This window comes from Anoplophora glabripennis, unplaced genomic scaffold (genome assembly GCF_000390285.2).
Source record: "Anoplophora glabripennis isolate ALB-LARVAE unplaced genomic scaffold, Agla_2.0 scaffold336, whole genome shotgun sequence".
Classification (NCBI taxonomy): domain Eukaryota; kingdom Metazoa; phylum Arthropoda; class Insecta; order Coleoptera; family Cerambycidae; genus Anoplophora; species Anoplophora glabripennis.
In genome coordinates this window covers 555801-569582 of record NW_019417416.1, presented here as the reverse complement: position 1 = coordinate 569582, position 13782 = coordinate 555801, and the positions used below count along the sequence as shown (strand labels likewise).

Sequence of the window (13782 nt, the reverse complement as noted above, 5' to 3'; positions counted from 1 at the left end):
ATCTCCTGGAATCGACAAACACGATACCTGGGCGTGACGATAGACCAGCGTCTCACGTGAAAACCGCATATCGTGGAGACGGTGGCGCGAGCAAAGACCACCATGGCTAGGCTCTATCCCTTACTCAAAGGTGGAAACACCCTCAGTTTAAGGAATAAGCGAACGCTTATCAAGGTGGTACTTCAACCGCAGCTAATTTACGCCTCCACGGCGTGAGGTCACGTGGCAAAAAGCCACTTAAAGTCAATACAGGCTGTGGAAAACATAGCCCTCCGCACGGCCACCGACGCGCCCTGGTACGTAAGAAACACTGACATATTACGAGACTTACAATACACAAACGCTACACAGACAATAAGACAAAACGCGGAGAAACGGTTTGACGTAGCCGCTAGACATGACAATCCCCTCCTCAGGCAAGCCGTTGACTACGTACCCGACGTGACCGACAAACACAAAAGACCTAGACATCAACTTTTTGACCCTGGGTGACCACCCCAACGACTCCCCCCCCCCTACCCGCTAACCTTTTCTGTTTCAGAGACAGCCAGGATCAAGAAACGAAGACAACGACACACACGCACACATACACACCCCCCATACCCTCCTTTCCCCTCCCCTCCCGCGCTGGGCTAAGGGCCACCTTAGCAAAGCGCGTTCCAGGCTGCATAGCCGCACTACCCTACCCAACCATACCACACATAAACATGACACTACCCCCGGGGTCACACAGACGAGCCGGCGAAGCAAAAAGAGTGCCAGAAGGGCCCTAGCCGACGGGGCCCAGCCAGGACAAAAGGAGGTCCCACAAAGCGCCTACACCGGCCGCATTTGCGGTCGGGGTAGACGACGGATGGGGCCCACCTACGAAGGCTGTCCAGGTCTACACGAGATGAGGCAGGATAAAGAGGGATAATCCCCCTCGATCCCAAATCATTGAGGCCAATTTCTAGCCATGGAATAATGGCCACCGCCACATCAAAAGCGCCGACACGGACACTTCTAGCTGTATTAAGCTGTGGTTCTAGTCCCTGTCGAAACAGCAACGGCGCGGTTCGCGAAGCGGTTTGCAACGCGGCGTAGTTGCAAGTCTGTACTTGGCTTAATATAAATTTTACTTATTAAAAAACAGTGCCACAAAACAACCATAGCTCATCATAGAAAATATAGGATTCCTCTATTTTCTATGTAGCTCATCCTGCTCATCAGCTCATCCGTAAAATAATAGAGGGCGCGTGAGGGGTCAGAGGAAAACGAACGGGTACTCTAATGTAATGTTACAGCTTATTGGAATGCTACAAGCTAATCTGAAATGTCCCTGAAGTTCTTCCAAAGTGTATTTTTTATCAATGAAAATCATTTTCTTAAAATTCTTGACATACGAACTTTCCTGTTAGTAATCTGATACAAACAATGAATGGATAATTCTAACTTCTTATAACTTATAAAACCAATGGTCACCCCTACTGTGGCTTATTAATTGTCTCTGGCTTATTAGTCAACCCTAAAATTCCTAAATTGTTACAATTATTACAGTTGAGGGCAGTCTCGATATCCCTCTTGAAATATAATAGGTATATAATTTTCCATTTTATATGACCGTTTTAATGAAAGAAATCAATAAATTTTTGCACTTGAATTAATTATTATATCTTGCACAAAATTGTCGTCAATTTATGGGTCGCAATAAATTCCTAAAGAAATTGTAAAAATAGGATACTAGCTCTAATTTTTAAATTTTTTAGCAAATGTTGGTTGTATTTTAATTTAAAGATATAATGACAACCTTGTTTATGTTAAAAATCACTAAACACGTTTTTTCCTGAGAAAATTGGACTAGTGTAGGTAATGCACCAAATCTGCTGTTAAATAACTTGAATTAATTAATTAATCAATTTATTCAGGAAGACGTGTAGTCTCCATGAATTTATTCATAAAGGGTTTGGTTCTACAACTGTACAACTGCATTATTTTAAACTTCCTGACCTGAATTTATTTGAAACAAAAACAGCTACTACCAACTTTGTAAGCAAGTCATAGTAAATAAAGACAAATTGAAAATTAATACATTTTCTTATTTTAATTTTATTCACGTATCATTTTTTATAAAAACGTGCTGATTGAAGTATCACAAATTATACTTGTCCAGCTTCTTCATGAAGAAATTCGCAATATAAAACAGGTAATATGTTTCTATTATTGTCGAATATAAATAAATAACCATATAAAATAAAATTTTTAGCCAACCTTGGATAGGGGCAAATTTAGTTAGATTGTCTTATTTACCCCATGAATATGGTGTATTGTCGACATATTTATTGGATAAATAAGGAAAATGAATTAAAATCATATAAAACATAAATACTTTATTTGTCATGTATGTAGTTAAGTAATATGTTACCAAAAGTTAGTTATAAAAAGTATATAAAAATAATTACATCTAATATCACAAATTGTCTTAACAATAATAAATAACAAAAATATCTTCTATATTATCTTTTTACACTCTACTGACAGGTAGCGGCTGAGCGTTATTTCTAGAAAAAAATAGTCCAAATATTGTTTTCTTCTCATCGACATTCTTATTTTGAGGCATTAGTGGTGAACTATTATTTCCTACTTTTGCCGTCGGCCCACTGTTTCGAAACAAATTTGGAAAAAGCTGTGAGCAAAAGATACTGCCCTCTTTTGTTACTTCATTTTTACGTTTACGTCTGCAAAAGCAAATTAAATCATTCCACATTTCGAAAGTTTTAGGAGAATAAACCCAAAGAGTTGAAAAAATAATACTGATTTTCCTTAAAACTAACTTAAATAAAGCCATCGTGAATGTGTCATAAAACTGACAAATCAAATATAAAAAATGTGGTATGAATATACCTAAACTAATTATAAGTAATCTATAAAACAATCTTTCCAGCTTTTCTGGGGATCTACCAGCTAAGAGTAAAGTGTTTCTTACATTTCTTAAAGCTATCAGCATCAAGATTGCTAAGGCACAGCTTACCAACATGAAAAATAATTGAAAAAGCACTAAGGCTAGTGTTTTCACCTCACAAAATCCAGAAAGGTAATTTATGTTAATATTGTTAGACATTAAAATGTAAAACATGGGTATCGCTGAAAAAATCCATACAGTAGTATGCAACCGGGTGGATATTTTCTCGATAGCCTCTGTAGACCACTCTTTCATGGCACTGAGGAACCACACAAAACAAAAAATGCACCACCACAGCGAATAGGCCAAATCACAGAAGAGTAATATTAGAGATATTCCTACGCAAGAGAGACTTTCCGCTGGTTTCTCCAATAGCGAGACACCTGAAAATTTGATATTTTAATTAGATTTCATTTCTAAAATTAGTGAAACAACATAATATCAACAAATGAGTGTTTCTGACAAGATATTACTCATTCATATCGGATAGCCCATTTTGAATGGGATTGCACTGTAGAAGGTGTCTCATATTTGAAGCTTAGTTTAGTGGTATAAGAAAATCCAAGATAATTGTGATGTTGCCCACAGTCATTGTCAAATTAAAGGATATTTGACAGAAAAACGAAACTTCCACAGCCCTTTTTAGTGTTCGAACATGATTTAATTAGAGAAATTAAATTAAATATCTTAATAATGAAATTATTAATGCAATCAATAAATGTTTTATTAAAGTTATTTTTTTGATATCTCACAACGACTGAGATATAAAATACAAATCCTAAGTAACAGATTTTCAGATTGCAAAATTTAGCACGAAAAAAGGACATGTGGCATTCGTTTTTTACATCTATTACTATTTAGCTTGTACCCTGCAATCTCACATAATATGGGCATAATATGTTATCCACAATTTGCTGTTAACTACAATTTACTCATTCATTATTAAGAAATTTGAATGGAATAAAATAAAATCAAATATGATATGAATATGATATATTATAAGTCAAGTTCTATGGAAACTAAACATTAATTTAAAAAGATATGAACAAAAAACTAATGTTTTTCAGAGAAAAACATTTTTTTTTTAAATAATTCCAGTTATAACCGTTTAACGAAAGAATAGTTTCACAATACATACAGGGTGTTCCTAAATAAGTGTCACAACGGAAAACTGTAAATTCCTCTTGAAAAAAGAAACATTCTTTTCCTCTTCCATTTTTCTCTTCGGGCTTTCGTTTTCGAGATACACGGTGTCAAAACTTTCATTTTTTAAAATTTTTTGCCAATATCTTAGGAACCGTTTGAACTACAGGACTGAGTTTTTGTACACGCATTACCACTATTAATAGCTACTTTTTCACACCCTTCTCAAATTTATTGAACGTGCCAGTGGTGGAGATTTTAAGGTATCGTAAGGGTTTTCCCCCCCTAACTTTTACGCCACTGGAAAAATTGACATTTGACAGCAAATTCTGAAGTGCCAATGAATTTTACACAAAAAGAGTTCTCTTGGTTCATTGCTCTAAAGTCAACCGTTTTCAAGAAAAATGACTTTATGAACAAAAACAAACATTTTGCTAACGTTGTCGAAAATCTTTTGTGATTCAAAAGATAGATAGTAATAATTAACAATTTTAACGAAATTTAACAACACTTGCAACAAGTAGCTATTAATAGTGGTAATGTGTGTACAAAAGCTCAGTCCTGTAGTTCAAACGGTTCCTACGATATTGGCAAAAATCTGAAAAAAAGTTTTGACACCGTGTATCTCGAAAACGAAAGCCCGGAGAGAAAAATGGAAGTTATAAATGTTTCTCTTTTCAAGAGGAATTTACAGTTTTCCGTTGCGCCACTTATTTAGAAACACGCTGTATAGTGGAGTAAAATCGCTTAATTCTTGAAGTAGGTGACCCTGAAGTATAACCAGATGAAACTTATACCATCTAGATGTTTTTAGCTATAAGAAATGGGAGATTAAAACTTTTTTTAGTAGGACCGAACTTTTAAAATGGCCCACAAGAATGGCCGAGAAGTCTTTCGAAAATCTGTGCGTTTCCAAACATACAGCGCATTATTTACGGAACAAAATAAGTTATCGATTCGATTTTTTTATACAATTGTAGTAAAAACTTGAGCGGTTCTTATGGTGTATTTGGAATTTTCAAAAAGTCAACGGATTTTTCATAAATTGAGCACATAAGTTAGAAATAACAAATGCTTGCATCTAAAACTTCAAGATGCGGGAAGGTAAGTGAAATATTGAAAAAGTCACCATATATGCAGTGAATGAATATAGCCTAATGTTTGCAAAAGTTTAAAAAAAATATGAGGTTGCTATCTTTAACGTTTATAAAGTTATCGAATTTTTAAAGAACACTTGATTTGGTGGAACAACGCAGTGTAGCTCTATTTCATTTGAGTACGCTGCTCTTATAAATTCATTATACACTATTGACAAGTAAATCGATATAATTTCTGCCCGAAGTGCTTAAATGGTAAATAACCAAATCAATTAACTATGGTGGTTATTTTTATGCAAAGAAAAAAGAAATCATAAATATTTTAATTTTTTTGTAAGTAATTGGTTGTGAGATATTATGTATGAAACAAGAAGTAATAGGGAATAAAAAGATTAGTACACATTCGTTTAGTTAATAATTATTAAAATTTTAAAAAATCTATAAATCTAAACATTTTCAAAATTGTAACTTTTAATTTATAACAATTTTATAAGAATACTTAGGTTTTTGAAACCAGTAACAAAAAAAAATAATTCTTTCAGACTATTGACAACCACTTATTATTACATTATAAGTTTTTAGTACAGTTGTATAAAAAAATTGAATCGATAACTTATTTCGTTCCGTAAATAATGCGCTGTATGTTTGCAAATGCACGAATTTTCGGATGTCTCCTTGGCAATTTTTCTATAAGTTTCATCGGGTTATACTTCAAGTCTCTCAAATTAATATTTCGGCACCAATTTTACTCCACTAATATAAGAAACTAACATGTCTAAGATGACAGAGTTTCAAAAAATGTGTCATAGTTGGTGCACATCAAAAAATAAGACAATACTTTAATACTTTTCTGATACAGCTTTCATTTTTTATTGTTTCCTAAACATCTCTGCAACAATTCTAGTAATTTAAATAAAATTTAAGATATAGAAAGCATTACAATTTTACATATTTTAGATTCTAAAAGGTAGTTTCAAGCTGATTTTGTTAAAAAACGCAAGCAAACGAATTTCTTGTTTTTTTGATGACACAGTTTTTATACATAGCCTTTATAAATGTTTACAAGTCACCTGGCCGCCGAGCTTAGGCAACCAACAATGCACGGTTGATACTGCCAACTGAAAATCCCTAAATCTTAATGTCACCAATATTAATGATTTGTTCACAAAAAACAATGACAAACCGTTACGAGTACACTCGAGATAATGAGTTTTAATGTAATCTTGATCTTATTATTGTTTTAATTTTACCGAAATTTAATTTGCTTGTAATCATTTATGAAGGCTGTATACATTTACATAAATATTAATAAGTCGCCTCTTGATATTCATTCAACTTGTATTATTTGTTCATCATCATATTTTCTTAATAGATTTGAGGTGTGAAAATTATTATTTAAATTACTGGAACACTATTACAAAAAATAATGAGACAAACTGCCATATTTTATTTTAATTACTAAAATTGTTAAAAAAAAACATCCGCTGTATCTTAGTAACAAAATAATAACTAATTCATGTTAATAAGAGAACATTTTACAACATTTGCTTCAGTTTTCCAAATCTTGCTATTTGACGTTAAATCGCTACATCGTTAAATTTGTAATAAAAAAATTTTGCTCAACATAACTAAAATTACAAAATTAGTCAGAAATAAGTACCGTTGAAAATAATTTTTAGTAAAACCCGAAGTTGAACAAATAAATATCATCGAAATATTTATGATGCGTTTCTACATTATTATCTACAAAAAGGTACAAGCCGGTTTTTTTATCTTAAAAAAATCAGTTTTTCAGACATGTCTTTTAAGTTTTAAGTTGATAGGTAATTGTTTTTATGATTGAAAATTTTTGTAAATGGTGAATGTAAGTTAAATGAATGTGAAACAAGGCTGAATAAAATATCCGGAAAGTTTAGATATCCACTCAATCCATTTTCAAATAATAACGATCAGATGATATTCACGTTATATCTAACCAAGGTTTTAGTTAATTATGTTTAAATACTTATGGCATAAGTACCTCCTAATGGAAAAAAGTTTTTATTAAGAAGTGTTCAAAAATGTTTAATTTTCAACATGTGACATTTTTCCTTGCAATTACTACAAGTTATCATTCCAGAAATTAGCGGCTGATATCAGATTTGCAATCTTGCATCCCACTGAAATTTGCAATTCCATTATTACTGACCGACAGTGAAAATTTTCCATAAAGAGCTAGGCGAAACAATTTGAGAAGCGAACAGCAACGAATAAAATTCTACTGTAACAATTTAAAACCTTGGCTGACCCCACAAAATGTATTTCAGCCTATATATTTTACTAATGAAGTATAATTTACCTGCACAAGTATATGGTCCTTCTATCCACCTTATAAGGTAAATGGTACAGGTTACAAATCCACACGAGGTAAGGTACAGAATTGGCCTGGCAGGCCATCGAAATCTTTTCGGCTGAATCATAAACGTTATTAAGGCAAATATTGTAAACATCAAACAAATAATTGACCATACCGCCACCCAAATCTGTAAAATAAATAACATAATTAATAGAACGTGATTGCAATTACCAATTGTCTGAAGGTAATGACTTGTACAAAGTTCTCGGACTGGTCGATTTTTTGATATCACCAAGTCACACTATGATGCATACCTTTTTTTTGCAATGTCAAAGCCCTCTACAATACTTCAATTTTTTTAAGTAGCAGTTCAAATGTATATAATTCAGTTGGAGTTTATTTTAGCAATACTGCAAATACTGAGAAATATTTATTAACACTAAAAAATTTAGAGAAAAAAAAAAACTAAATACGCATTAATTTTGTCAAAAAGTGAAAGGAAAACATTTTTAAAATACCTAAATCTATTTCAAAATAATCTGCTCAAATTTTTACATTTTAGTAGTATGCCTTGATTAAATATAAAATCAATATGTCGTTTTTCTATTTTCATTATGTAAATAACAAAAAAATGGGGAAATAACACTTAATCCGACCACTGTAACAACTGATGATTATAAATTGATTTATTAAGAAATCCCATAAAAGATTTTAAACTTAATAATATATGATATTTATCATATTTGATTTAACAGTCATTTTTGCATTTAATAATAGTGTACTGGTTTAAGCTGATAATTATTTTATCTTAAAACCAAAGAAACCACTTCCTCTTTGCTGAATGTGCTATGTTTGTTACATATTTTCATATATCAAATTTTTAACCAGTGCATTGCACCAGCACTAAATTATAGTTGAGTCATTTATTTAAAATAGTAAAGTAAATGTCTATTGTCAAGATGATCATATAATATAGGTAGGTATATATTATTTCTTAAATTGTGGAATGCATGTGCATTATTATTATAGAGCAGGGGTCGGCAAGTAATTTTAGGTGGGGTCCGGATACTTTTGAAAATTTTTAACGAGGTCCAGAAAAAAAATTCATATTTCTAATTTTTTTATTTTAATTTGGACTCGAATTTAATCTGCTTACTAATTAAGAACTCAAAACACTCAAACAATTGTGAAATACTAGAAAAAATGATAAGATTGGCACTTAAACGTAAAAATCATTTTTTAAATAATTTATTTGAGTAATTTATACTTTCAAAAAATTTTTGGCGGTCCAGTATTTTACCTTCCGCGGTCCGGACCTGGACCGCGGTCCGCCAGTTGCCGACCCTTGTTATAGAGGGTTTAAACTTTTTTTAAACCTCTTTTTATGAATATTAACATCAAATTACTGCAAAGGTTATTGAGATATAGGATAGGTCAAACATACATTTTTTAAATTTAAATGTCGGGTAACTTTCTTAGTTGATACACATCTTTGTTTATTTGGGTAAATGTTCTAGAATACAAAAAAAATATTTAGAGTATTATTTTTTTCCAACTGCATAACTTTTTTGTGTGTATATCAATGTATGGATTAAAATAAAATTGATAGATAAAATCTTATTCAGATTCTATGCATAGAAAGAAATAAGAAAAAAAATGTATATGAGTTATTTCTAAACTGTTCGTAAGAATGCCACGACTGTAAATACTGTCCCCAAAGATATACTTATATTTTTTTATAACTTTAGAATAATCGTAATAATGCATTTTATGAAGTATTTTTTTATAAACATATAATTGTCCTTCCAAATATAAGAGAGAGTATTTTAATACATCTAATGCAGAAATTTTCTTGTTTGACTAGAAATCCACAGCAGATATCACTGTTTCCCAAGAAACAAAATACCTTTAAGTCAACTTTTTATTAAAAAATCTAAAGGTAGATAGTTACGGGCATACGAACAAATAAGTTTATATATTCAATGGGATAGGGACATCAAAAAAATAACATGCATATTTTCTTACTTATTCTAAAAATAATATACTAAATAACTTTACTACTACTAAACTAAATAATTTACTGAAGTAAACAAAGATATGTACCTACCAAATAAAATAAATAAAAATTATCTAGCTAAAACAGTTTTAGGACAATTTTTTTTTCTTGGTATCATATTAAGTGGGCTGTGGGCTATATCACAGTAGACGTTGATTTGTTGTATGTAGGTAAATGGACATCCTGTATATACAAGATGCATACATACTTGGAGAGGATTTTTTAATAGCAAGTAAAATGCATTAATAAGCACTTTAAGTAATCAAAATCCTTGAAACTACAAAATAGTGCTTAAAATTATCGAGGATCTCTAAAATCGTTTCTAATGTACATATAAAGAAAGATGAATGCCGTAAATGAAATACAATTGATTTTGTTTAAATTAGCTTAGTACAGAACCTTCATAAATGATTACCAGCCTCGTGACCAGTAATTTTGTTTGGAACAGTAATTTTATTTTCTTCACATTATTGGTAATTAAATTTAAAAATTGTTAAAACAATATAAGATCATGATTACATTAAAACAACATTTTGTTTCACAGGCTGTAATTGGTGTCATTTTTCACAAGACTCTATTCAACCAATCAGTGCAACGGTTTTTTATCATTCATTGCAAACGAATCATTAATATTGGTGACGCCAAGATTTAGGGATTTTTCACTACCAGTACCAACCCTGCAATGTTGGTTGCCTAAGGTCGGCGGTTACGTGGCTTGTAAACATTTATAAAGATTCTGTATCTTTAGTTGCACATCTTTATGTACAGCAGTTTTCAAATAGGCATGTACGAGCACTTGTAAATAGAGGCAGAGCTACGGGTGAAGTCAGCAGTTCCAAAAAAGTTTTCATTGTATATATATACTATTCGCAAAAAATGTCTGCCAATCGAGTTTTCGCATCTCTATTCATTTACTCTTCAAATGTCCTGTCCAAATTTGTAAACACCCTGTATATATTTACTCTATTAGCTACAAATTTTTCTTGGAGGACATGTTGACAGGTCTATCTCTAATAGTAGAGGAATGAATACTAAACCTAGTTGCCCAGCAAATAATACATTTGTATTTTGACATTCTTTTGACCATATCTGCCTTACAAATAAATATAGATCCGTCATATTGCGCTTTCTTACAAAATAGTAAATTGTTAACTTCTCGTAAATTAATATTTAAAAAAATCAATACAGGTACTAGGTAAACTGAATTAAGTACAAACTTTAAGTATAGTTATCGAGACGTTATATGTTATATACAGGGTGTATCTAAATAACACCGAAAAAATTCAAGGGGCGATTCTCCGATGAAAATTAATAGGGGTCTTTGGTATAAAATTTTTTGAAAAAACCCTCCCCTGAAAAGTTACGCCCCTCCTAAAATTACAAAAAAAAATTGTTTTTCTTTTTTATCTTCCACGTACATCAAGCTAAAGAAACCAAACTTGGTGAACATTATCTGTCAATAAAACTACACTTTTTGAATTTTTTTCAACCCTGAACTATTTTTGTAAGGGGTTGAAATAATCAACCCCTATGACATTTTTTCTTATAATTTTTTTTTCGATAAAATTTTTTCCTTTTAAAAAATATGTCTAAAAAACCCCATTCATTTACTAACTTTTTGATCTCTTCAAGTTTCTTCGAAAAGTTAAGGATTTATGACAAAAAAAAATAAATGTATTGTAATGTATTTTTAAAAAGATGAGCTGTTTAACGCGAGTGTATTTTGCCGAAAGATCTAGTGGCCTGTTCTTTACAATGGAATCCGTAGAAACAAATGTCAATGTCATTTATTGTTACTGTTTCTTACTATTTCACAAGTTTCATGATTTTGTGTAGAAAATATTAGTTAATAAACCGAAAATATGGTTAACTATTCGAATTTAGAAATGGCAGATATGCATTTTACATATGGGTATGCTAACGGTAATGCATTGGAAGCGCAAAGACTTTATGCTGAACAGTACCCAGAGCGTAGATTACCCCACCATACTACGTTCACAAATATTCACCAACGCTTGCGGGAACTTGGAAAATTTGAAAAGAGAAGTCATGACTGTGGCCGTAGCCGAGAAGTTAGAACTGAAGCTGTCGATGAAGCCGTACTTAATTTAATTGAGGAATCCCCAGAAACTAGTACCAGGAAAATAGCTCGTGTCCTAAATGTAAGCCATTCGGTAGTTTTTAGAATTTTAAAAGAACAACAGTTATATCCCTATCATCTCCAACGGGTGCAGTCGTTACTGATTCGAGATTTTTTACCACGTGTGGTTTTTTGTCAATGGCTTATTAATATGATCGGCCAAGCGCCGCAGTTCTTAAGAAATATTTTATTTACTGACGAGGCGAATTTCTCAAGAGACTGTATTAGAAATTTTCGTAACAATCATATTTGGGCTGAGGAAAATCCTCATGACTTTTTTGAAGGAAATCATCAGTATCAATTTTCATTAAATGTGTGGCTCGGAATTATCGACGATCATTTAATTGGTCCCTATTTTCTTCCACGACGATTAGATGGTGACTCATATTGTCATCTTCTCGAAGAATTACCTATTATTCTTGAAGAAGTTCCCATTCAAATTAGGCAACGTTTATGGTTTATGCACGACGGTGCACCAGCCCACTTTAGTATACGTGCAAGACGTCACTTGGATGAGGTGTATGCCAATCGATGGATAGGTCGAGGAGGATATGTAAATTGGCCAGCCCGCTCCCCTGACCTTAATCCTTTGGATTTTTGCATATGGGGATATCTGAAATCTTTGATCTACTCAAGGCCAGTTGAAGATATCAATGATTTGCGAAACCGCATTGTAGCAGGGTGTGAAACGATAAAAAATTCACCAGGAATATTTGAACGCATACGCAATTCTATGAGAACAAGAGTAGATGCTTGTATTGAAGCTGAAGGCAATCATTTTCAACATTTTTTGTAGATTGTATTGTCAATATCCGACAGATTTTTATTTTTTGTTACTGTTATAACATTATTCATCATTTGTTCACTTTTAGTCTAAGTTCCAAACTTCTTAGCCTAGTAGAATCATAGGTCAACTATTTGGTTGAGTGTTTTTTAATAAAATGTTATTTAATATGACAATAAATGACATTGACATTTGTTTCTACGGATTCCATTGTAAAGAACAGGCCACTAGATCTTTCGGCAAAATACACTCGCGTTAAACAGCTCATCTTTTTAAAAATACATTACAATACATTTATTTTTTTTTGTCATAAATCCTTAACTTTTCGAAGAAACTTGAAGAGATCAAAAAGTTAGTAAATGAATGGGGTTTTTTAGACATATTTTTTAAAAGGAAAAAATTTTATCGAAAAAAAAATTATAAGAAAAAATGTCATAGGGGTTGATTATTTCAACCCCTTACAAAAATAGTTCAGGGTTGAAAAAAATTCAAAAAGTGTAGTTTTATTGACAGATAATGTTCACCAAGTTTGGTTTCTTTAGCTTGATGTACGTGGAAGATAAAAAAGAAAAACCATTTTTTTTGTAATTTTAGGAGGGGCGTAACTTTTCAGGGGAGGATTTTTTCAAAAAATGTTATACCAAAGACCCCTATTAATTTTCATCGGAGAATCGCCCCTTGAATTTTTTCGGTGTTATTTAGATACACCCTGTATAGGTACTTTACATAATTCTTATTTCGAATAAATGGTTAAACATCCACAACATTGTCGATAATATTAACAGTAAATACCTCAAAAGTTTCTGCTTCTGATTTTCGGAAATCTTGCTGATCTTGCTTGCACAAAGGTACACATTTATGGCCAAAGGGAGTAGTGTTTGGCGGACAGTTATGAACGTTCAAATTGTCTATATCTTCGGGATTGAAGTAGTTACCATGCACTATTTCATTATCCTCAGGTTGTTGCATGCATAGCTCTGTTGGTGGTTCGGGAAAACTGGAAAATAATAATTGGATTATTTTCTTATAGATTTAATTTTTAATCAATCATTTTTTGAGAAATACCTGTATTATTACAATAAAGTAATGAGGAATAATATTTTTTTATACATTTACATTTTGTAATCTAGTTAGTGTTATAGGAAATGGATTATGTGTGTCTAAAAGAGTTGGCCTTTTTTCGTACATCGTTTAAAATAAACAAATGAATCTAAAATAAAAAAGTTTAGAACAGGGCCAACTTCAACTTTTTTTTAATTAGAGTACCATGCATTTTTTACATATGTGTA

At 32.0% G+C, this 13782-nt stretch overlaps 1 protein-coding gene across 1 annotated transcript in view; it reads right to left on the bottom strand.

Moving 5' to 3' along the window:
• Positions 1 to 2380: 2380 nt before the first annotated feature.
• Positions 2381 to 13782, bottom strand: part of LOC108910262 (frizzled-4) — a 40628-nt gene continuing 29226 nt past the window's right edge. The window contains exons 3-5 of the mRNA XM_018714814.2: positions 13286 to 13490; positions 7517 to 7700; positions 2381 to 3321 (exon numbers count right to left, since the gene is read on the bottom strand). Of these exons, the coding sequence (XP_018570330.1) occupies positions 2501 to 3321; positions 7517 to 7700; positions 13286 to 13490 (1210 nt within the window). The 3' untranslated portion in view covers positions 2381 to 2500. The remainder of the gene's footprint in view (positions 3322 to 7516; positions 7701 to 13285; positions 13491 to 13782) is intronic.